This window comes from Tachyglossus aculeatus, chromosome 4 (genome assembly GCF_015852505.1).
Source record: "Tachyglossus aculeatus isolate mTacAcu1 chromosome 4, mTacAcu1.pri, whole genome shotgun sequence".
Lineage (NCBI taxonomy): Eukaryota > Metazoa > Chordata > Mammalia > Monotremata > Tachyglossidae > Tachyglossus > Tachyglossus aculeatus.
Genome location: NC_052069.1, coordinates 137,822,085 through 137,843,849, shown reverse-complemented (window position 1 = coordinate 137,843,849; position 21,765 = coordinate 137,822,085). Strand labels below are relative to the sequence as shown.

General features: G+C 51.1%; 1 protein-coding gene across 1 annotated transcript in view; it reads left to right on the top strand.

The window, feature by feature from the left end:
• Positions 1-1,958: 1,958 nt before the first annotated feature.
• ATP6V1B1 (ATPase H+ transporting V1 subunit B1) overlaps positions 1,959-21,765 on the top strand; it is a 35,851-nt gene continuing 16,044 nt past the window's right edge. The window contains exons 1-7 of the mRNA XM_038745465.1: positions 1,959-2,079; positions 14,170-14,225; positions 17,155-17,253; positions 18,272-18,365; positions 19,433-19,510; positions 19,838-19,977; positions 20,156-20,257. Coding sequence (XP_038601393.1) covers positions 1,971-2,079; positions 14,170-14,225; positions 17,155-17,253; positions 18,272-18,365; positions 19,433-19,510; positions 19,838-19,977; positions 20,156-20,257 — 678 coding nt within the window. The 5' untranslated portion in view covers positions 1,959-1,970. The remainder of the gene's footprint in view (positions 2,080-14,169; positions 14,226-17,154; positions 17,254-18,271; positions 18,366-19,432; positions 19,511-19,837; positions 19,978-20,155; positions 20,258-21,765) is intronic.

Below are 21,765 nucleotides of genomic sequence, written 5' to 3'. Positions count from 1 at the left end.
CCCTAGATCTATCCACACCCCAGTCATCATCCCTGTCATCAGAGTTTATTAAGTGCTGCTTTGTGCTAAATCCTGGACTGAACTGCGAGATATTAAAAAAGAAGATAAAAATGCCACCTCACCCCTCGCCTCCCAAGCGGATCCCCATGGACCCCCCTCAGTGGCAGGTCTTAACTGTCACGGGATGTGAGCCCCACAGTGAGCACTTGGCCCTTGGACAATACAATCCCAGGAAAAGACCAGTCCCTGTTCAGGAAGGTATTCCAATCTAACGGGAAAGACAGGAAGGAGTTGCTGTTTAAGAGTCTCTGCTCTGGTCCTGACTATCCTCCTGCTGGTCTACCTGCTGCTGCTGCTGTGGTAGTTGCTTCTCCTTTCTCTTGCTGCTGCACCTGCAGCTCTCAGCCATACCTGGCCAGGCTACATCCTTTGAGATTGTGCTTTACTGGATACTTAAAACATCTGTTCTGCCCTTCCTCCCAGCCTGGATGCCATCAGCACTGTTTGAAGAACACTGTTCTGGGAGCTTGGGAGCATGTCCTATAAGTAGATGGCATGGTCCCCTGCCTTTGAGATGCTCCAGGCTAATGGGAGAGATCAGCAGGGAGATAGCACACAAGGCTGGGGAGCTCCGAGTCCTGGGTTCTTGGGGTTGCTCCTCTCCCGCCATTTGGGGCTGAAGATGACTCAAGGGAGACACTAGCAAAACCCCTCGAGGAGCCGGATCTGATAGTGGTTGGCGATAGGTACAGACCTCATAGCTGTAGAAAAATGGCGGGGAATACAATCCATGCTTTTCAGGAGCCTACTCACACAGATATACAGATCATAGGCTTGGGGTTCAGAAGAACCTGGGTTCTAATCCTGGCTCCGCCACTAATCTGCTGTGCGACCTCGGGCAAATCACTTAAATTCTCTGTGCCTCAGTTACCTCATCTATAAAATGGAAATGAAGACCGTGAACCCCATGTAGGACATGGACTGTGCCCAACCTGATAAGCTTGTATCTACCTCAGTGCTTAGTACAGTGTCTGGCACATAGTAATAACAATAATAATAATAATAATATTTGTTAAGTGCTTGCTTTGCACTAAGCGCTGGGGTAGACACAAGTTAATCAGGTTGGACACAGTCCCTTTCCCCCGTGGGGCTCACAGTCTTAATCCCCATTTTGCAGATGAGGTAACAGGCACAGAGAAGTGAAGTAACTTGCCCAAGGTCACACAGCAGACAAGTGACAGAGCCAGGATTAGAAACCACAAACTCTGATTCCCAAGCCTGTGCTCTTTCCACCAGGAAGACCAGGAAGGTGGTGGCCAAAGAGCTGGGGACCGGGGTGAGAAGGAATGAGGTGCAGATCGGGGCTGAGGGCCGCTATTTCCATTCTATCAAGCAGCAGCAAGACTTAGCCCATAGAGCCCGGGCCTGGGATTCAGAGGCCCCGGGTTCTAATCCCAATTTGTCTGCTGTGAGACTTCGGACAAACCATCTAACATCTCAATACCTCACTTTCCTTATCCGTAAAATGTTCTCTCTCCTATTTTAGACGGTGAAAACCATGTGGGACAGGGATAGTGTCACACGTGGGACAGGAATAGTGTCAGATCTGTTTTTCTTGTATCCACCACAACATTTAGTGCAGTGCTTAACAAATACTACTACTGTTACATTCTCTAAAGGTAAGGCGAAGAACCACAGGGGCTGAAGGAGGATGGGGCTGGGAGTTGGGCAGTAGGGCGAGACCCCTCCCTCTGGACAGAAACAATAGCCCCCCGCCCCCCCAGCCCTTCCTAAGTTTACGGTCAACAGTTGGGGCTGGGCAAGGCGGAGCCGGGCTTGGCGGAGAGCCAGGCCCGGCAGAGCCTGGGGGGGCAGGCAGGGTCGGCTCCCACCAGTTCTTGCTGGGGCTGTAGAGGATAAGAGCGGCTGGCCAGCCCAGCTCCCCTGTGCTGCTGAGAGGTGAGGCGGAGATGATCACCACACTGGAGGGTAGGGTGAGTGGGGAGCAGGTGGCCAGGGCCGTGGCCCGGGACCACGCACAGGCTGTGACCAGGAACTATATCACCAATCCTCGCATCAGTGAGTACCGTAGCTATGGGGTGGGGGCGGGGGCCAGGGACGGGGGGAGCCACCCCGTGCCCACTGCAGGGGGGGAGCCGCAGAGCCCCCTTCTCCATCTGGGATGCGGGAAAAGGGAGGGTCTGCAGCGCTGGAGCAGTGAGGATTGTGGGGGTTCGAATTGAGATTTTATCCCCCAGGACTAGTCAGAAACACTGGGGGTGGGGGTGGGAGCTGGGATCTCACCACACCAGGGTCTCGGCCCCATAGCGCCCCTCAAGGGGTGGGAACAGGGTCCCCTACTTTTACTTCTGCCTCTAGAGTCGGGATTAAAGCCCACGATCTTATGACTCCCAGATCCAAACTCTGCCACTCGTCTGCTGTGTGACCTTGGTCAAGTCACTTCATTTCTCTGGACCTCAGTTCCCTCATCTGTAGAATGGGGATTGAGACTGTGAGCCCCACGTGGGACAGGGACTGTGTCCAACCTGATTTGCTTAGATCTACACCAGCGCTTAATACAGTGCCTAGCACAAAGTAAGTGTTTAACAAATACCATAATAATTATTATTATTATGAGCGGAATCTTCCCTCCCCTGCCTCTTACCAAGTTACCCAGTGCTCTGGGAGAGACAGAGGGAGCCAGGATTGCCCCTGAGCAGGATGGGGAAGTGGAAACATACCTACCAGCACATTGGATGAATGGACCTGTATGGGACTATGGATGTGCATGGATGAGGGTGACCACACATGTGTAGGCTGGTGTGCCTAATGGTCTGCACACTTACATAGGCACACACATATATGGACAAGTGGGCACAAAGGTGGGGGACACACAGCTATGAACACACATGTGCAGACAGGTGTATACTCTGGATGTGAACAGTGCCTTGCACTTAGTAAGCGCTTAACAAATACCATCATCATCATCATCATCATCATGTGTAGCAGGAAGTGTACATAGAAGTGTGTATATGTATGTGGCTGTCCATTTTCCCCCAATATATGGATCTTGTGAAGTTGTGGGTAATGCCCAATAACAAAGACAAATGCATTTTCTCAGCATTGCCCCAAGAACAGCAGAATGAAGTGGGGGCCTGTGAGGGAGAGACCCTCCCTCCACCTCTCCAACCCTTTCCCCTGCTCCACTTTGCCCAAGGTCACTCTCTCCGGCCAATCTCTGGTTGGGGCTCGGCATTCTCTCTCTCTCTCTCTCTCTCTCTCTGAAGCCACCCCCTGCCTCCCAGTTGCCCCAGCTTTCTGCTCAGGAATGAATAGATGGGTTCCACTCTGCAGCCCTGCCCCCTCATTCCTCCCCAGCCTACCTTCATACCATGCCCTAGGGCTTGATTTCTAAATAGGCTGTGTGCCAGAGAAAGCATGTAGCTCAGGTTGGGTTGGGGTGAGGGGGGAGAATAATGACAGTAATTGAGGTATTTGTTAATTGTTTACTATATGCCAGGCACAGTACTAAGCAATGGGGTAGATACAAGGTAATCAGGTCCCATATGGGGCTCACAGTCTAAGTAGGAGGGTGGACAGCTATCGAATTCCCATTTTACTGATGCGGACATAGGTACTGAGAAGCTAAATGATATCTCAAGGTCACCCAGTAGGCAAGCGGCAGAGCCAGTATTAGAATCCAGGTCTTCGGATTCCCAGTCATTCATTCAATCGCGTTTATTGAGTGCTTTCTGCATGTAGAGCACTGTACTAAGCGCTTGGGAGAACAGATACAATGAGACCAAAGTGAGCTTCTGCTTCTTTTACTGAGGTATACTGCTCCAAACAGAGGTGACCCTTGAATTTGTTTAGAACCTTTATTTTTCCAAGTGCCTTGGCAACAATTATTTCAGTTTATCCTCCCAACATCCCTGTGAGGTAGGGAGAGGGAATTTTGCTGATAAGGAAGCTGAGGCACACTTACCCAAAGTTACCCAGCAAGTGAGTTACCGAGTTGGGAGTTTAGGAATAGAAGCCAAGATGCCTTTTTCAGGGATTTGGAGGATATGGGGCCCCAGAAGACACTGTGGCCTTTGACCATTTGCCAGTTGGGTGATCTTGAGGTGTCACTTAGCTTCTCTGTACCTGTTTCCTCATCAGTTAAATAGGGATTTAATCCCTGTCTTCCCTCCCCCTTCAGGCTGTGAGCTCCATGTGTGGCAGGGACAGTGTCTGACCTAATTATCTTTCAGGGAAATCCCCATGAATTGGCACCATTAAGTCTTGGGTCTAGCAAGCCCTGAACCACTAAGTTCAAAGGGCTTCCCGACTGCCATCTAAGTGGCCCCCATGATGTCTCTCAGGAAGTGCAGGGACTGGACAGAAGGAAAAACTGAGGCCCAGAGAGTTTAAGAACTGACTCAAGGTCACACAACAGCCGCATTGAGAACTACAGAAGGGTTGATGTCACCTTCCAGCTCAGAGTCATTCCCGTCGGTCCACACTGCCTCTTCCTGCCTCCAGCTCACCTCTCTTGGACCTGTTTTTTTTTTCTATTTGGTGCTTTTATTGCCAAAGCACTTAACATTAGTGATTTTAATTTGCTCCCTGAGATGCCCTTGCGAAGTAGGGTTCAGGTATTACAATCACCATTATACAGATGGGGAGGTTAAGTGGCTTGCCCCATGTCACACAGAGCTTGGCTCTCTGTCCCTCCTCTCTCTATCATCTGTGGCCTTCAAGCCTCCTGCTCTGACAATTAGGACTCTTGGCAGGAGGTCGGGCTGTCCTGGGGGTCCTGGAGGCATCCCCCCTTCTGTCTCCTCATTCAATCTCCAGATCTAGGAAGGTACATGGGAGGAGCCATGGGGAGCACTTGTGCTCCATTTCCCTAAGCAGGACAAGTAGGAACTGCTCCTCGGATTGCAACAGGATGGAGTCAGGCTAGACTAGTTGGGAACAGTTCCAATCTGCTTCCGGAATGGGAATGAAGGAGTCTGTGGAGCCCCTGCCTTTGGAGATTAGGGCTTTGGGTCTGTTTTTTAAGTCAAGTGGGTAACCTTCTTTAAAGGACAGTTGAGGACGCTCTTGCACGGTGACAGGGGGATGAAAAATATGGCATCTTAGACTCAAGAGTTCTGAGGAAAGTCAAGTCCTGATGCTTGTTTTCTGCCCCCAGCCTCCTCCTCCTCTCAGCCCCTCTCCCCTGCACTCAACCGGTTCTCCCTTTGACAACTTTATTTACTGACAACAGCACTGAGGGCCCAGCAGAGGTGAAGACAAGGTCGGAGGCTTTCCACTCCCCTTAGAACAGCCTTTTGGAATCCCTCTCTCTGAGGCATGACTGCCTGGTGCCCAGAAAAGGGACGTCACCCACCCACCCCAGGAGGCTCAGAGGGCTCCCCTTTCCCACCTCTGTCTGCTGCAGAGCCGGGATGAACCCCAAGAGATCGAATGAGAGAGGATTTCAAAAGGCGAGGGATCGGGTGGGAGTGGGTCGCTGGCCCCGTTCGTCTCGAGCCCCAGAAAGCGGGAAGGGGAGGGTGGAGAGCAGTGGAGAGTTTGAGCTGGGTCCTGGGGGTGTGTGGAGAGAAAACCCCTTCCTGATGTGGGGCTGACTGGCAGATGACAGGGGTGATCCTGGGATTTTACTAAATGTGCCTAATATTGGGGTTATGTCATGCAAATTATTCAGGGTGTGCTCAGAAACCCATGGAGGGTTAATAATTAATTAATAATAATAATAATAATAATGGTATTTGCTAAGCGCTTAACTCCATGCCAAGCACTGTTCTAAGTGCTGGGGTAGATAACAAGGTAATCAGGTTGTCCTACATAAATAATAATAATAATAATAATAATAATGATGGCATTTGTTAAGCACTTACTATGTGTAGAGCACTGTTCTAAGAGCTGGGGGGATACAAGGTGATCAAGTTGTCCCACATGGGGCTCACAGTCTTAATCCCCATTTTACAGATGAGGTAACTGAGGCTCAGAGAAGTTAAGTGACTTGCCCAAGGTCATCACACAGCAGACCTGTGGTGGAGTTGGAATTAGAACCCATGACCTCTGACTCCCAAGCCCGTGCTCTTCCTCCCCCACCCCCCCAAGCCATGCTGCTTCTCTGGGGCTCACAGTCTTAATCCCCATTTTGCAAATTAGGTCACTGAGGCAAAGAGAAGCTAGGTGACTTGCCCAAGATCACACAGCAGATAAGTGGCAGAGCCAGGATTAGAACCCATATCCTCTGACTCCCAAGCCATGCTCTGCCCACTAAGCCATGTTGCTTCTGGTACCCGGCCCCAGACCAGAAAGAGCACATGGTTCCCAGGGCTCAGCCCTGGGTGGGCTCCCCATGCTGACCCGGGCAGCACGAGATCCCCGTTCCCTCCCCGGTGGGCTAGCCAGTGTGAGCCCTGGACAGAGCCCCTTGTTTGTAGGTATAATATTTGCATAAAAATGGCCTGGCCCCCTTCCCCTGTCCCCTTAACCAGCCGGGTCCAGACTCAAGAAGCAACCCCACCTCCCTCACACCATTCCAGGCATTTCTGATCTCCCCAATGTCAGCTGCCCAGACAGAGCCTCTAACAGAGGCCACCCCTAGTCTCCCCATAATAATACTAATGTTGGTATTTGTTAAGCGCTTATTGTGTGCCGAGCACTGTTCTAAGCACTGGGGTAGATACAGGGAAATCAGGTGATCCCACCTGGGGATCACAGCCTCAATCCCCACGTACCACCCCCGGCACTTCCCCATCCCCTACCCACTCCTAGATTCCCCTCCACACCCCTGTACCCTTTCACACTCTCCCCCACACCCCTAGCTCCTCTGGGAGACTAGCCTCTGGAGGCCTGTGACCATTGCTCTGGCCACACAAGCTCTCAGGGCCCCAGAGTCGGGGTAATCCTCCGTCTGACTTTCCCCAAATCTCCCCCTTCCTCAGCTTCAGACTTCCCCGCTCTCCGGCCCCATCCCCAGTGCCCTCCACTCTTCCCCCGGCCCCCGCTTTACGCTTGGGCACCCGCCTTTCTCCGCCGGCCCTCACATGATCTCGCAGGTGTGGCTGGGAAGTTGGGGTCGCCTGCGCTAATTAGTAGCTTGGTGGGGGAGCCCCCCCGCTGGGCCTTTGACCAGGGAGCGGGTGGGGGAGGAGCAGGAGGGCTCCGAAGGCTGAGGCCCCGGGCACAAACTGACACACTGGACAATGCGCAGGTTACACAAGAGATGGGGGGAGGAGGGAGTGGGCTGGGGGAAGGAGCACCGCAAGGGACTGTCTGAAAACCACCAAGAAGAAACTGCAGGCAGGGGGCTGGACCAAATGACCCCACTAGGCTCTTCCCAGCCCAAGAATTCTGGAACTTGGGGCCAAACTGGAAACGAGAGAGCCCATAGCCCAGTCCTGGGGACCGGAGAGGACAGAAAAGAGATAACTGAACAAGGTGTGGGGGAAAGGGAAAGAGGGGGGTGAGACAGACAGACAGACAGACAGACAGAAGGACAAGCAGAGACAGAGACAGAGAGAGCTGTCTCTCCTCGGTCTCCCCCACTGGATGGTCAGCCTTTCCAGGGCAGGCACCTTGTCCCTCATATAGCTGAACTGTAGTGGCAGGGCTTCAGGGGCAGATCCAGGAGACCGGAACCCCCACTTAGGGAAGGGGTTATAAACCTGTATATATGTATATGTGTTTGTACATTTTTATTACTCTATTTTACTTGTACATATTAATTCTATTTATTGTATTTTGTTCATATGTTTTGTTGTCTGTCTCCCCCTTCTAGACTGTGAGCCAGCTATTGGGTAGGCACCATCTCTATATGTTGCCAACTTGTACTTCCCAAGCGCTTAGTACAGTGCTCTGCACACAGTGAGTGCTCAATAAATACAATTGAATGAATGAATAAAAGTTGGGAGAGGGGAGTCCTGATTCCCAGTCTAGAGGAATCAGGCAGGCAGAAGTTTGTATGAGGGAAAAGGCAGGATCCTTGCCCTCGAAGGGTTGGCAAACTGGTGGGAAAAACAGGATACACACACACACACACGCATCCCAGCTCCCAGAAACTTTGAGGAGTTCAGGTTATAAGCTGGATCAGCAATCATCAGTTATTCTAAGAATAGGGGGTGAGAGAGAAGGGAGGGGTTCCCCAGTCTATGAGGGGGGTCCCCCTCTCCCATTCCTTCACAGACCAGAAGACCTGAGGGGGCACACCCCTAGACTGGGGGGTGGAGGAGGTGTGTTAAAGAGAATCCAGTGAGAGTTGCTGTGCCCATTTTACAGAGGAGGAAGGTGACATACCGAAAGGGTTAGCAGGCTGCTGCAGAGCCCGGCGGGCCTTGGATCTGTGCGCCAGCAGTTTTGCCCTCTCAGATCAGCACCGGAGACATTGTGAACTGTGCACTGCGGAGACCTAAAGGATAAAAGGGGTGGGGGTATCCCAAGCAGTTGCCTGGAAGCAGAACAAGTCAGAGATAGGTTGGTTCCATTAGGATTCAACCTACAAGCTGGAAATCAGCACCCCTGTGTTCTTTTCCAGACTTCCAAAGTGAACTTGAAGAAGTCCTAATTCTCTGGCCCTCAATTTCCCCCACACACTTAAGGGCTGTGAAAAGAGTCACCCAACCCCCATCACCCCTCCACCCCTCAGCTTCAAGGTGAGCGGGCCGGGATCATGGGGAGGATAAAAAGAAGGAAGGAGGGAGAGCTAGGACCTGGAGTCTTAAGCTGCATGTATCCTTGGGGGTCAGTCTCATCAGACATTCTTAGGGGCAGGTCCCCATGGTCTCCCGCAGACACGAGACGACAGACAAGTTGATCCCCATCCCCATCCTTAAGAGCGATCAGTGGGAGGGGGTTGTTGGGAGATGCAGGATGGGCAGAAGGGAAACCAAGCTGGTGAAGGGTTGTCTGATGGTTCTACCTCCTCCTCCTCCTGGCCTTGCCCCTTCCAGCCCCCCACTTCGTGCCGTGCCCCTGGCCAGGCGAACAGTGCCTGATTGTCAGGGTTAATGGAGGCTCTCTAGGATAGACCCTATCCGTTTGGGGCGGGCTGGGGGCCGAGAAGGGAGGCTGAAAGACTTTTCTTCTGGGCGGGATTGACAATCCCATTCTGCGTCTTTTCTCTCCCTGCCCCTCCCGCTCCCCAGAGCTTTCCCCGGCCCCAACCCCCAGCCCACCCACCCGGCGTTTTCCTCCTCGGAGTTCAAGGCTTCTTTTCTCTAACTCAACCCCTTAATTATTGGAATTGGTGTTTTCCGGCGGCCCAGAGCTCTGAATGCCTGACTCTGCTCCTCCGCTTCTCCCTCCTCCCTGCTTCCCCCGCCTCTGAGGCTCTTTTCTCTGCCTCTTCAGCTTCCTACCTCAGTCTCTCTCCCTCTCCCTGCCTTCCTCTCTCCCGCCCTCCCTCCCTCTTTCTCCATCAGATCTCTCCCTCCATCTCTTTCTCTCTTTCTCTCCCTCGGGTTTTCTACCTTCCCCTTTCACCCTCAATCAATCAGTCATTTGCATTTTTTGAGCACATACTGTGTGCAGAACACTGTACTAAGCACTTGGGAGAGTACAATAAAGCAATATAACACTCTCTTCCTTTCTCCCTCCCTCCCTCTCTTTCTCCCTTCCTGCTTCTTTATTTTTTCCCTCCCTCTTTTTCTCCATCCCTTTCTCCCTCTGCCTTTCTGCCTCTCTTCCTCTTTTTCCCTCCCTCCCTCTCTCTCTCTCTCTTCCCCCTTCTCCTTCTCCTACCTCTCTCCTCTTTCTCTCACCTGCCCCTGTCTCCCTCTGCCTCAATCCCATCCTCCTGTTTCTGGACAGTGACTGCCCAGGGCCTCCCACCCTCTGACCTAAGCCCCCTCCCTGACTCGCCACTCATCAGCAGCCCAAGTCAGGGTCAGGGGTCTCTGTTCCACATAGGCCTGCTCCCCGGCCTTGTAGCTGCTACCTCTGGGGGGATCGTGGAGGTTGGTGCCCCCAGGTTCTAGGTGCATCAATGTCCCCCCAGTAGCTGCCTGACCAGGCTCCAGCCTTACTCACCCCTGGTTCCCAACCAGACCTGGGAGCTTCTCAACAGGGATGGAAAGTCTCAAATTTGGGTGTGACAGAGCTGTTAGCTCTGCATAATCGGCCTGTCCCTCCCACTTTAAAGCCCCCACCCCCTTGTCCCCACCCCTGAGGCAATCAATCAACCCAAAATGGCATATATGGAGCGCTTACTCTATTTCTCTTTCCATCTTCCCAATGGGATGAGTGAGGTTCTAGATAGGAAAAAGGCCAGGAAGAGGGCTGAAGGGATCCAGCTTCCTGCCATAGATGCCAACTCGACGAGTGTCATGGCCCCCCTGGCTTTTTGAGCTGGACTCCCACCTTGGCTCATCCCAGGTCTCTGGCCAAACCTGCAAACAGGGCAGAAAAGACCCCAAATGGTATCTTTTATAACTTTTGCTCTTTGAAGACTATCTCCCCCACAATATCCCCACAAATCCCTGCTTCCTTTTGCTCCCAGATTCAATAATAATAAAATAATAATAATAATAATAATAATGATATTTGTTAAGTACTTCCTCTGTGCTAAACATCATGATAAGCAATCAGATCGGGCACAACAGTCTAAGGGGGAAGGGAGAACGCATATTGAATTCTCATTTTCTCATTCTACAGGTGAGGGAATTAAGGTACAAAGAAGTAAAGTGACTTTCCCGAAGTCACTTAGCAGGTAAAAAGCAAAGCTGGGTTTAGAAACCAGGTCTCCTGACTTAAAATGAAAAGTTGGCACCTGTGCCAGTCTCTGCCCTCACCCTGGCCCATGGGAGCTTTAGCTTCTTCGTCTGGGGCAGAGGTGTGTCTAAATCAATCAGTAGTATCCAGGCCAGTGAGAATAATGGTGGTATTTAATAAGCACTTACAATATGTTAAGCACTGTGCTGAGGACTGGGTGAAAACAAGATAATCAGGTCAGATGTAGGCTCTGTCCCACACAGGGCTCTAGGAGGGATAGGCTGGCCAACAGATTCATTCATTCATTCAATTATATTTATCGAGCGCTTACTGTGTGCAGAGCATTGTACTATGCGCTTGGGAAGTACAAGTTGGCAACATATAGAGATGGTCCTTATCCAACAATGGGATGACAGATGGCTCAAACCCCTTAGGACTGCCCCCCCCCCCCCCCCCCCCCCCCCCGCCCAGAGGATTTCTTGGCTTTAGTAGGATGAGGGGACTCTGCTACTCTGCTCATTTTCAATGACCATTGGGCCGCCTTCATAGAAGGGAGTTGTTGACTATGCAGCTGTTAATCTTGTTTCTGCTCTCCATTCTATGTCTGCCCACTGTACTCGGTACCTCTCCCAGCACAATGCTTGGCACAGAGTAAAGTGCTTATTATTAGTAGTATTAGGAGGAGAACTAATAGTTCCCCAAAGGGAAGCCTCTGAAACAAGCACTTTGCTAGAAGCCAGTGGTAGGACTGTTGTGTAATCTCAGGCAAGTCTCTTGACTCCTCAACTAAAAAATGGGGATGTGATACCTCTTCTCCCTCTCCCTTAATCTGTGAATCCATTCAGGGACAGAGGCTGTGTCCAAACTGATTATCCTGTATCTATCCCATTCATTCATTAATTCGTTCACTCAGTCATATTTATAGAGCATTTACTGTGTGCAGAGCACTGTGCTAAACACTTGTGAAAGTACAGTACAACAATAAACACTGACATTTCCTGCCCACAATGAGCTCAAAATATAGAGGGCAGGGAGACACAACAATACAACTGAATAAAATTACAGATATATACGTAAGTGTTTTGGGTCTGGGAGGGAGAAGAGCAAAGAGAGCAAGTCAGGACAACGCAGAAGGGAGTAGGAGCTGAGGGAAAGTGGGGCTTAGTCTGGGAAGGCTTCTTGGATTAGATGTGCCTTCAGTAAGGCTTGAAGCTGGGGAGAGTGGTTGTCTGTCAGATTAGAGAAGGGAGGGCATTCCAGGCCAGAGGAAGGACATGGGCTAGGATTCAGTGGCAAGACAGGTGAGATCGAGACACATTGAGAAGGTTAGCACTAGAAGAGTAAATTGTGTGGGCTGGATTCTAGAAAGAAAGAAGCGAGGTAAGGTAGGAGGGGACAAGGTGATGGAGTACCCCATTGTAAGCAGAAAGCAATAACAACAACAATAGTAATAATAATAATTGTCATTATTATCGTTATTAATAATAATAATAACAGTGATCAATATTACGTGCCCTAGACCTCCTTAATTCTACCCTGGCCACCCTGGGTTCAGTTTAAAAGCTTTTATACCCAGAATATGCCTAGCCCTTCTCCCAACCAACATGATACCAATCGAGGATGCTGAGCACGGCTGCTATCTCTGTGTCAATGGGGACTTTCTGGGCATTGGGCTTGTCACCCCTGCAGGACCAGATGCTGCCCCGAGGGCAAGATCACTTCTGCTCTCCTCCAGACCGACATCTAACACAGGCCTCTACCTGCTAAGGGTTGGAGTGAGCACTGAGAGAGAGGGGGCAGGGTATTTGAGCAGAGGTCATTTCCTGTCCAACAGTAGGTTGTAGGTTCCTTCTGGCTTTGGAGAAAACACCAGCTGTGGGTCTGGAGCTAGGGGGAGGGGGACTCAGACCCCAGAGGGGGAAGGAGTGCAGTGATTTGGGGAGGTGGGGATGGACCAGGGTCTGACAGTGTCAGATTAACCCAGACTCTGGGGATGAAAGGCGGTTCAGAGTTCAGGCGGGAGAGGCAGGAGAGGCCTGGGGTTGGGAGGTGGGAAGGGGGCAGGGTCACAGCCCTGGGAAGGGGGGCAAGTGGGGACAGAGGAAAGGGAGCCGACCCAGAGAATTCAAAAACAAATCTCAAAGGGTGAGCAGAGTAGCAGGCCCAGCTGGTGGCTGTCAGCCCCGGCCTGCAGGTGTGCTGGGGTCAAGGCCAGCGGAGGGGGGTAAGCCAGGAGGGCGTGACCTTTACAGAAATGGTGACTATACATGTCAGAGTTAATGGACTGGATGGGAGCTGGAGGAGGGGCCAGGAGGGAGGAGGAGAAGGAGGATAGAGAGAGAGCCCTACCATCTCTCCGTGTGCTTGGTGTGTGTTTGTGTGTATGTGTGTTGGAGTGTGCACTTGTGTGTATGGGTTTGCATACATGAACTATCTGGCTACCTAGGACCAACCTTCAGCTCTGATCCGCCCAGCCCCCACCTCTAAAGACCTAATGCCCAGAGTCTGGGTGGGGCTGGACAGCAGTTATTCAGGTTTCTGGGGAGACATACTCATTTTCCAGCTCAGATTCCAGAGGCTCCATGATGATGATGGTATTTGTTAAGTGCTTACTACATTCGTTCACTCAGTCATACTTATTGAGCATTTAATGTGTGCAGAGCACTGTACTAAATGCTTGTGAAAGTACAATACAACAATAAACATTGACATTTCCTGCCCCCAATGAGCTCAAAGTCTAGAGGGCTGGGCGACACAACAATACAACTGAATAAAATTACAGATATGTACGTCATATGAACATGTCAAACACCGTTCTAAGCGCCGGGGTTGAACACCGTCCCTGTCCCACATGGGGCTCACAATCTTAATCCCCATTTTATAAATGAAGTAACTGAGATACGGAAAAGTGAAGTGATTTGTCCGAGGTCACACAGCAGACAAGTGGTGGAGCCGAGATTAGAACTCTGACCTTTCCGAATCCCAGGCCCATGCTCTCTCCACTAAACCATGAGGTATTCACTAGGTATCCTCTATTGACTAGGCCAGTCGAGAGCCTAAAGTCTCGACAGCTCAAGGGACACCATTCCCATGATTCCAGGCAAGCCATAAGCCTGCAGTCTTCAGTTTTTCCACCCAGGAAATAGGGAGAATCACCCCTTTCTAGGGGAGGAAAGGGTTTGAGTGGGCTGGGGCTAAGAGCCCCTTGGGTCCTCCAGGGGGGAGGGCCCTCTAGACTTCCTCATGGTAATAATAATTGTGGCATATTTTAAGCACTTACTATGTACAAAGCACTGTGTTTAGACAGAGGACTATCAGCTCAGATGCAGTCTCCATCCCACTGCTGCTCCTAGGCAAAGGGGGAGGGAGGTATTAACTCCCATTCTGATGATAAAGAAACTGAAGCCCAAAGAAATTAAGTGACTTGCTAAGTGACTTCTACCTTCCTTCTCCCTGCAGCCTATAGGACAGTGTGCAGCGTCAATGGGCCGCTGGTGGTGCTGGACAATGTCAAGGTAATTTCAGGGGTCTACTGCTCCTTCCTGAAAACACAATCCCAGTTACAACCATCCATGTCTCAGTGGCACCTTCCAAACTCCCCCTCCTCTCCCTCCGGCCCAGACCACAGTGGCCCCTTCCAAACATCCCCTGCCCCTCAACAGCGGCCCTTCCAGACTCCCTCAAGGTCAGCAGTGCAGCTCAGTGGGGAGACCATGTGGAGTATGGGGTTTTGAGGTTTTTTTTTTTTTAGTGGAGGAGAAATGGAGAACCCTTGGTTGTGCTGGGCAGACAGCTCACTGGATGAAAAGTCTGCGGGCCACCCAAAGCGGACTAACGGGCCAACGGTTTCCCTGGCTGGGCCCCCTCCCTGCCTTCTTCAACCTCCTCCCCCAGCCCTGGTCCAGCAGAAGGTTAGCAAGAGAACTCCCTTGAGGATTCCCTCTCCATCCCTCTCTCTGGGCGTCTTCCCATGGTCAAGGTCACATTTTCTTCCCAACAGTGCCATCTGCTGCTTGATTCCCTCCTCTTTCCCTCCAGGAGAGAGGGTCTTCCCAGCTTAGAGCCCTGGGACCCCGGATCCCCCTCCTCAGCGAGGAGCTAACAGCCCGGAAAGGTGGCTTGGGAGCCGTTGTCCCCAGAGGCGACAAGGTAGTCCGGAGGGAGGGAGAGCAGGGAAAGGGAAAGGGCAGGTGAGCGAAAGCCCTTGGTGCCTTGTCCGTCCCATGCTGCCCCAACCAGCTAAGTCCTCTCCGTCCAGTCCTGCCCTAAAGGAAACCCATTAGCCGCTTTAAACCACCACCAGTTCCTGCTCCCAAAGGCTGAAAACATTCTGGGCCCGGCCAACTGCACTTAATCTGTTCAAGGATTTATCAGGTCATTGTTCTGGGTTCTCTGAGCTCGTGATTCAAAGCCCTGGCCTCTCTGGACTTGCCCATTCATAGCCAAAGCCACCCAGGGCTTGTAATTCATAGCCCTGGGCCCTCTGGGTTTGGCCATTCGTAGCCATGGCCCTTCAAAGCTTTTTCGTTTGTTTGTTTTTTTAATGGCATTTGTTAAGTGCTTACTATGTGCCAGGCACTGAACTAAGTGGTGGGGTAAATAAAAAACAGCCAGGATGGATGGAGTCCCTGTCCCATATAGGGCTCACAGTCATTCATTCAAGTCATTCACTCGTATTTATTGAGCACTTACTGTGCACAGAGCACTGTACTTAGCACTTGGAAAGTACAATTCAACAATGAAGAGAGACAATCCCTGCCTACACCGGGTTTATAGTCTAGAAGGGAGGAGGCAGACATCAAAACAAGTAAACAGGCATGAATATAAATAAATAGAATTATAAATATTTACATATAAACACAAGTGCTGTGGGGTGAAAAGGCAGGGGTAGAGCAAGAGGAGCGAGTTGGGACAACGCAGAAGGGAGGGGGATCTGAGGAAAGTGGGGGTTTAGTCAATCTCTATTTTGCAGATGAGCTAATTAAGGCCCAGAGAAGTTAAGTGATTTGATCATGGTCACAAAGCAGACAAGTGTTAGAGCTGGGATTAGAACCTTGGACTACCAAACCCGTGTTCTTTCCATTAGGCCACACTGCTTCTCAGCATAATGCATAGCCTTGGTCCCTGTGGACTTGGCCATCACTGCTCTAGCTCTATTGGACTTTCCATTTCAGTAATGAGTGAAACTATATTTTCAGATTTATAAATATCAAAATGCAGTTGAGTCAATGTTCAACAGTAATCAATCCATAAATTAATCAATCAATGTATTGGGTGCTTAATGTGGGCTAACAGTTCCACAGCAGAATGCTGATCTTTCTTTCAAGTAAACTTGCTGCTACCCTTTCAAAGTCATTATAGCATGGCATAGTGGATAGAGCACGGGCCTGAGAGTCAGGAGGTCATGAATTCTAATCCCGGCACCGCCACTTGTCTGCTGTGTGACCTTGGGCAAGTCACTTCACTTCTCTGTGCTTCAGTTTCCTCACCTGTAAAAAGGGGATTAAGACTGTGAGCGCCATGAGGGACAGGGACTGTGTCCAACCCGATTTGTCTATATCCACCCAGTGCTTAGTACAGTGCCTGGCACACAGTGAGTGCTTAACAAATGCCATTATTATTATTATCTGTGAAATCACCTGGTACACAAGTCGGAATCCACTTTCACTGTCAACCCAGGGCTATGTGTCAGGGTGGCCAGTTGCCATCGGATGCTATCGAAGTCCCTGCATTCTGGGATCCAAAAAGAGAGAAACAGGGAAAATCCAGAATCAGCTCTGTCAGAGAATCCTGTCCAGTTATTAACAACACAAACTATGTGGCTTGGAGCACAGGATGGGGGAGTTGGGAGAGGGGTTGGGGTAGGAAGGGACAAGTCATCAGATAGCAGAGCCTCAGACCACATCTTCCCCCGGAACGTGGAAGTTGTTGCAGAAATAAATTGTTTTCATGGTTATTATTATTGTGTTTGTTATTATTAATTATTTAATAGTAATGTTGTTTTTTTTATTAAGACCTGACTAAGTGCCAGGAACTGGGCTAAGTTCTGGGGTAGATAAAAATAACATTATCAGCTCAGACACAATCCCACTTGGGAGGTGGGGAGTGCAGGTGTCATAATCCACACTTTACAGATGGGAAAATTGAGGCCCAGAGAGGGTAGGTGATATTCCTGAGGTCATCCAGCAGGCCAGCAGCTGGGACTAGGAGCCGAGTGGGTTGACTCCCAGTATACCTTGCCGCCTGGGGCAAGTACTTGGAGCAGACCGTGGGCTCTGGCTGACCTCAGGGGTCAGAGCTGGAACATCACCTGGGGACTCTGGTTCTGCCAACAGTACCCAGTTGGGCGAGTAACAGAACCCTGGTGCCAGAGATGGGAAGGTAAAGTCTCCCTGCCCTCCTTCCCCCACCCACATTGTCTCCATTCCTCTCCCATCCACCCAGTTTGCCCAGTACGCTGAGATTGTCAATTTCGTCCTTCCTAATGGCACTTCCAGGAGTGGACAAGTCCTGGAAGTAGCTGGAACCAAGGCTATTGTCCAGGTAAGGGACTTGGGCTGGGGTGGCTGGAGAGGACTCAGTAGGCTGGGGTGGACTGGGGTGGACTGGAATGGACTGGGCTGGACTCAGATGGGGTGGAATGGGCGGGGAGGGTGAGGCAAGCCTGATTCTCTGATTCAATGGAAACTCTGGGAGCTGCTTCCTAAACTGCCCCAGCCTGCTGTAGTCCCTCTTCTACTACTACTACTACTACTACTTCTATACTACTACTAATAATAATACTTAAAATAATAGTATTTGTTCAGTGCTTACTATATGCCAAGCATTGTACTAAGCACAGGGGTAGATACAAATAATTAGGTCAGAAGTAATCCCTGTCCCATATGGGGCTCACAGTCTAACAGGAGGAAACTGAGAGACAGAGAAGATACCAAGATATCCAAGGATACAGGCCTGGAGCAGACCTGGGCTGAGCCATGAGCATGGGGGAGTGGCCACCCCCTAGGTCCAGGCTAGGGGAGACCCCTTATCCAGGGTTCTTCCCAAAAGGGCAGGCTGCATATCATATCTGGCTCCCCTCTGCTTCCAAGAGGCCGAGACGAAGAGGGGATGGAGGGAGAGAGAGGAGGGTTCAGCCCCTCCTTAATCTCCAGCCGTCCTCCTGCTCCCTCTCCCTTCCATCCCTGGTCCTGGGGCAGGGATCTTCCTTGTTGTGGGGTGAGGGGGTGCTTGCCCTCTATGGCCCCTGATCCTGCTTGGTGGGAGCACTCTAGGTGCCTTGGGGAGGGCTGATTGAGAGGAGTGGAAAGCCAGGTCAACTGGGCAGTGGAAGTGAAAAGAGGGAGACCCTGGAGGTCTGGTGACTGACCTCACCCCCAACCCATGCTGGCCCTACACCCCCTACTGCCACTTCAGCCCCTAACGTGAAACAGACTGGTGCCACCCTGACCAGCCCTTCCTGTGGGGTCCTCTGAGGTCACGGGGCCTGAGCTGTCCCCACCCCCACCCTCCACTAGTCACTATCCTTCCCTTGACTGCTGTGGGGACACTGTCCTCACAGGTGTTTGAAGGAACATCTGGGATTGATGCCAAGAAGACCACCTGCGAGTTCCTGGGAGACATTCTCCGGATCCCAGTGTCCGAGGACATGTTGGGTGAGTGGCCAGGGTGAAGGCATCTTGTTTGGGGAAATACAGGGGGTGGAGGGGGCAGGGAATGGGCCAAGGGAGGACGAACTTTTTATGCTGGGTGGGGCAGGCTTTGAGGAACAGTCAGTCTCCCTCAAATAAGGGTGGACTAACAGGGCTGTGGATCGGTCCAAGCTCTTGTCATATCCAGCCTCCACTAACAATAATAATAATAATGACATTTGTTAAGCACTTACTATGTGCCAAGCACTGTTCTAAGTGCTGACAATTGCATCAGCCTCTTCGCTGACCTCCTGGCCTCTAGCCTCTTCCCTCTCCAGGCGATATTTCACTCTGATGCCCAAATCATTTTTCTAAAATATTATTCTGCACTCATCTGTCCCCTCCTCTAGAACCTCCAGGAGTTACCCATCCTCCTATGCATCAAACAGAAACTCCTTATCATGGGCTTTAAAACATTCTATCAGCTCACTGATCTACTAAACTCATCCCACACAATTCACTGCACTTCAGTCTCGTCTATTTCTGCCCCCTGCTTACACCCTGGAATGCCCTCCTCCTTTGTCGCCACTCCCCAGACCTTCAATGCCCTCACATTGCAAAATCACATCTCCCCAGGAAGCCTCCCCTGACTTACCTCTCATTTCCCCACCCTCTTCACCCTCCCGTCTGCCTCATCAATGCACTTGGGTCTGTACCCCTTAAGCATGTTGAGATTCACCCCACCCCAGCCCCAAGCACTTATACATATTCATCTGCAATCTATTTAAATGTCTGCCTCTCCCTCTAGAAGGTAAACTTGTTGTGGGCAGGGATCACATCTACCAACTCTTGCATTATACTCTCCCAAACCCTTAGTGCAATGCTCTGCCCACAGTAAGCGCTCAGTAACTACCACAGTTTGATTATGTGGGTTGTGGGTTTTCCCCAGAGAATGTCTCCCTTGTGAGGGGCTAGACCCCACTTCCCTGCAGATTTAGGACCAGGGGTGGACTCGGGGTGTGAGGGGAGGAGCTCTCTGCCAAGAGCCCAGGAACAGGGCAGTGGAGCGACCCTGAAACTCTATTTCTCAGGTCGAGTTTTCAATGGATCCGGCAAGCCCATCGACAAGGGTCCAGAGGTCATGGCTGAGGATTTCCTGGATATTAACGGTGAGCAGCGGGCACAGCACGGAGCATGGGGTGACTAGTGGGAGGTGGGGCTGACTGAGGGTAGGGGGCAGGGACATCTGCCCCACCCTCACCCAAGCCTAGCAGGGGCAGATGAAGGAATCATAGGGAACATTGGAGGGCTCCTGGGAAATGGTGCAGACTTGGTAGCGGGGAGGTTCTGGAGGTAGGGGCTGACGGGAGATTTCAGGGGGTTTGTGGAAAACTCAAGAGAACTGAGATAACATACGCGCTCCAGGGGGTTGCAGGGATGATGAGAGAGGGAAGGGGACTGGGCCCAGTCCCACCTATTGCCCCCCAACCGCCCAGGCCAGCCCATCAATCCTCATGGCCGAATCTACCCTGAGGAAATGATCCAGACAGGCATTTCCCCCATCGATGTCATGAACAGCATCGCCCGGGGCCAGAAAATCCCCATCTTCTCAGCTGCCGGGCTCCCCCACAATGAGGTAAGGCCTGGGGGTGTCTCCCCCGCACCATCCCTGCCCTTAGGGTGGCCACCAGACCTCTTTGGAGGCTGCCACCCCAGCCAGGCCCTTGGCACAGTTCAGCCAATGGCTAGAGATCTAGGGAGGAGGGCACATGTCCTCGAATCAGTGGCCTGTGGCCTGCTCCTATGTCCTCTAGATTGCTGCACAGATCTGCCGCCAGGCCGGCCTGGTGAAGAAGTCCAAGGATGTGATGGATTTCCACGAGGACAACTTCGCCATTGTCTTTGCCGCCATGGGGGTAAGCTAGGCCTGGCGGAAGCCTAGGGGCAGAGGCCCAGCAGGCTATGAGGCTAAGCCACGCCCGGAGGGAGCCAGGGAACAAGGGAAACCAGGGTCCTGCCTTTAACAATAACAAATGTGATATTTGTTACATACTTACTATATGCCAAGCACTGTACTAAGAACCAGAGTATACACAAGGTAATTAGGTAGACACAATCCCTGTCCCACACGGGGCTTACAGTCTGAAGGAAGGAGAAGAGGTATTTACTTCCCATTTTACAGATGAAGAAACTGAGGACCAGATCCTCTGACTCCCAGACTCCTGTTCTTTCCAGTAAGTCAAGCTTCTTGTTAAGGCTTTAGGTCTTGGGGATGTTGATCCGTCCCCATGAATGGCCTGAAATGGGCCAGGCTGGGAGATAGACCACCCCTGTGCACAAAGAAGTAGCATTTTGGGCTAGGGGTGAGAGGGTCCAACTCAACAAGAGCCCTAGTGCTGAACTACACTGGAACTCCTCCTGCTGGACCACCAGGTCAGGTCTGTTATGGGTACCACTGCCTACTTGAGAAGCAGTGTGGCTTAGTGGAAAGAGCACGGGCTCTGGAGTCATGGGTTCAGATCCCATCTCAGCCAATTGTCAGCTGCGTTACTTCGGGCAAGTCACTTCACTTCTCTGTGCCTCAGTTCCCTCATCTGTAAAATGGGGACTAAGACTGTGAGCCCTCTGTGGGACAACCTGATCACCTTGTAACCTCCCCAATGCTTAGAACAGTGCTTTGTACATAGTAAGTGCTTAGTAAATGCCATTATTATTATTATTATTATTACTACTGCCTCCTGGACCAAGAAATGTCCAACTGGCCAGACCAGGCAGCAGTGGCAGAGAAAACTGAGTGCCTGAGGGTGACTGACTGTTTGTGCATATTGGCATCTGGTTGTGTTTGTGTGTATGGCTGGGTGTGTATGTCTGTATACATCTCTGTGCTTGGCTGTGGGCACGTATGTGTACGTCTGGATGTAGCTGTGTGTAAGATGTGTGTCTCTATACGGCCATTATGAGGCTGTGTGTGTATGTATGTATATGTGTTTTCTGTGTGTATATGTCCACATATCTCTTATCTGAATTTATGTGTTTGTGAGGATCTGCCTGTAAATGTCCATCTGTAAATGGTATCTCTGTGTGCCTTATGTATCCCAAGTTTTCCCATTCTCCCATCCCGCTCTTCAATCATTCAATCTGTGGTATTAATTGAATGCTTACTGTGTGCAGAGCACTATACTGAGCGCTTGGGAGAGTGCAATTCAGAGTTGGTAGACACTGTCCTTGACAAAGAGTGTATTGTTTCTCCTGGTCCTCTGTTCCGTCCTTCTGTCCTGCCTCTCTCTTTCTCTCTCCTTTTCTAGCCATTCAGCATGGTCCCTCTGGAGCCATGGCCTTCACCACACCCCATTCCATTTAGATCCTCAGCCCCAAAGAGAAGCAGCCTGGCCTAATCAATAGAGTCTGGGTTTGAGACTCAGAA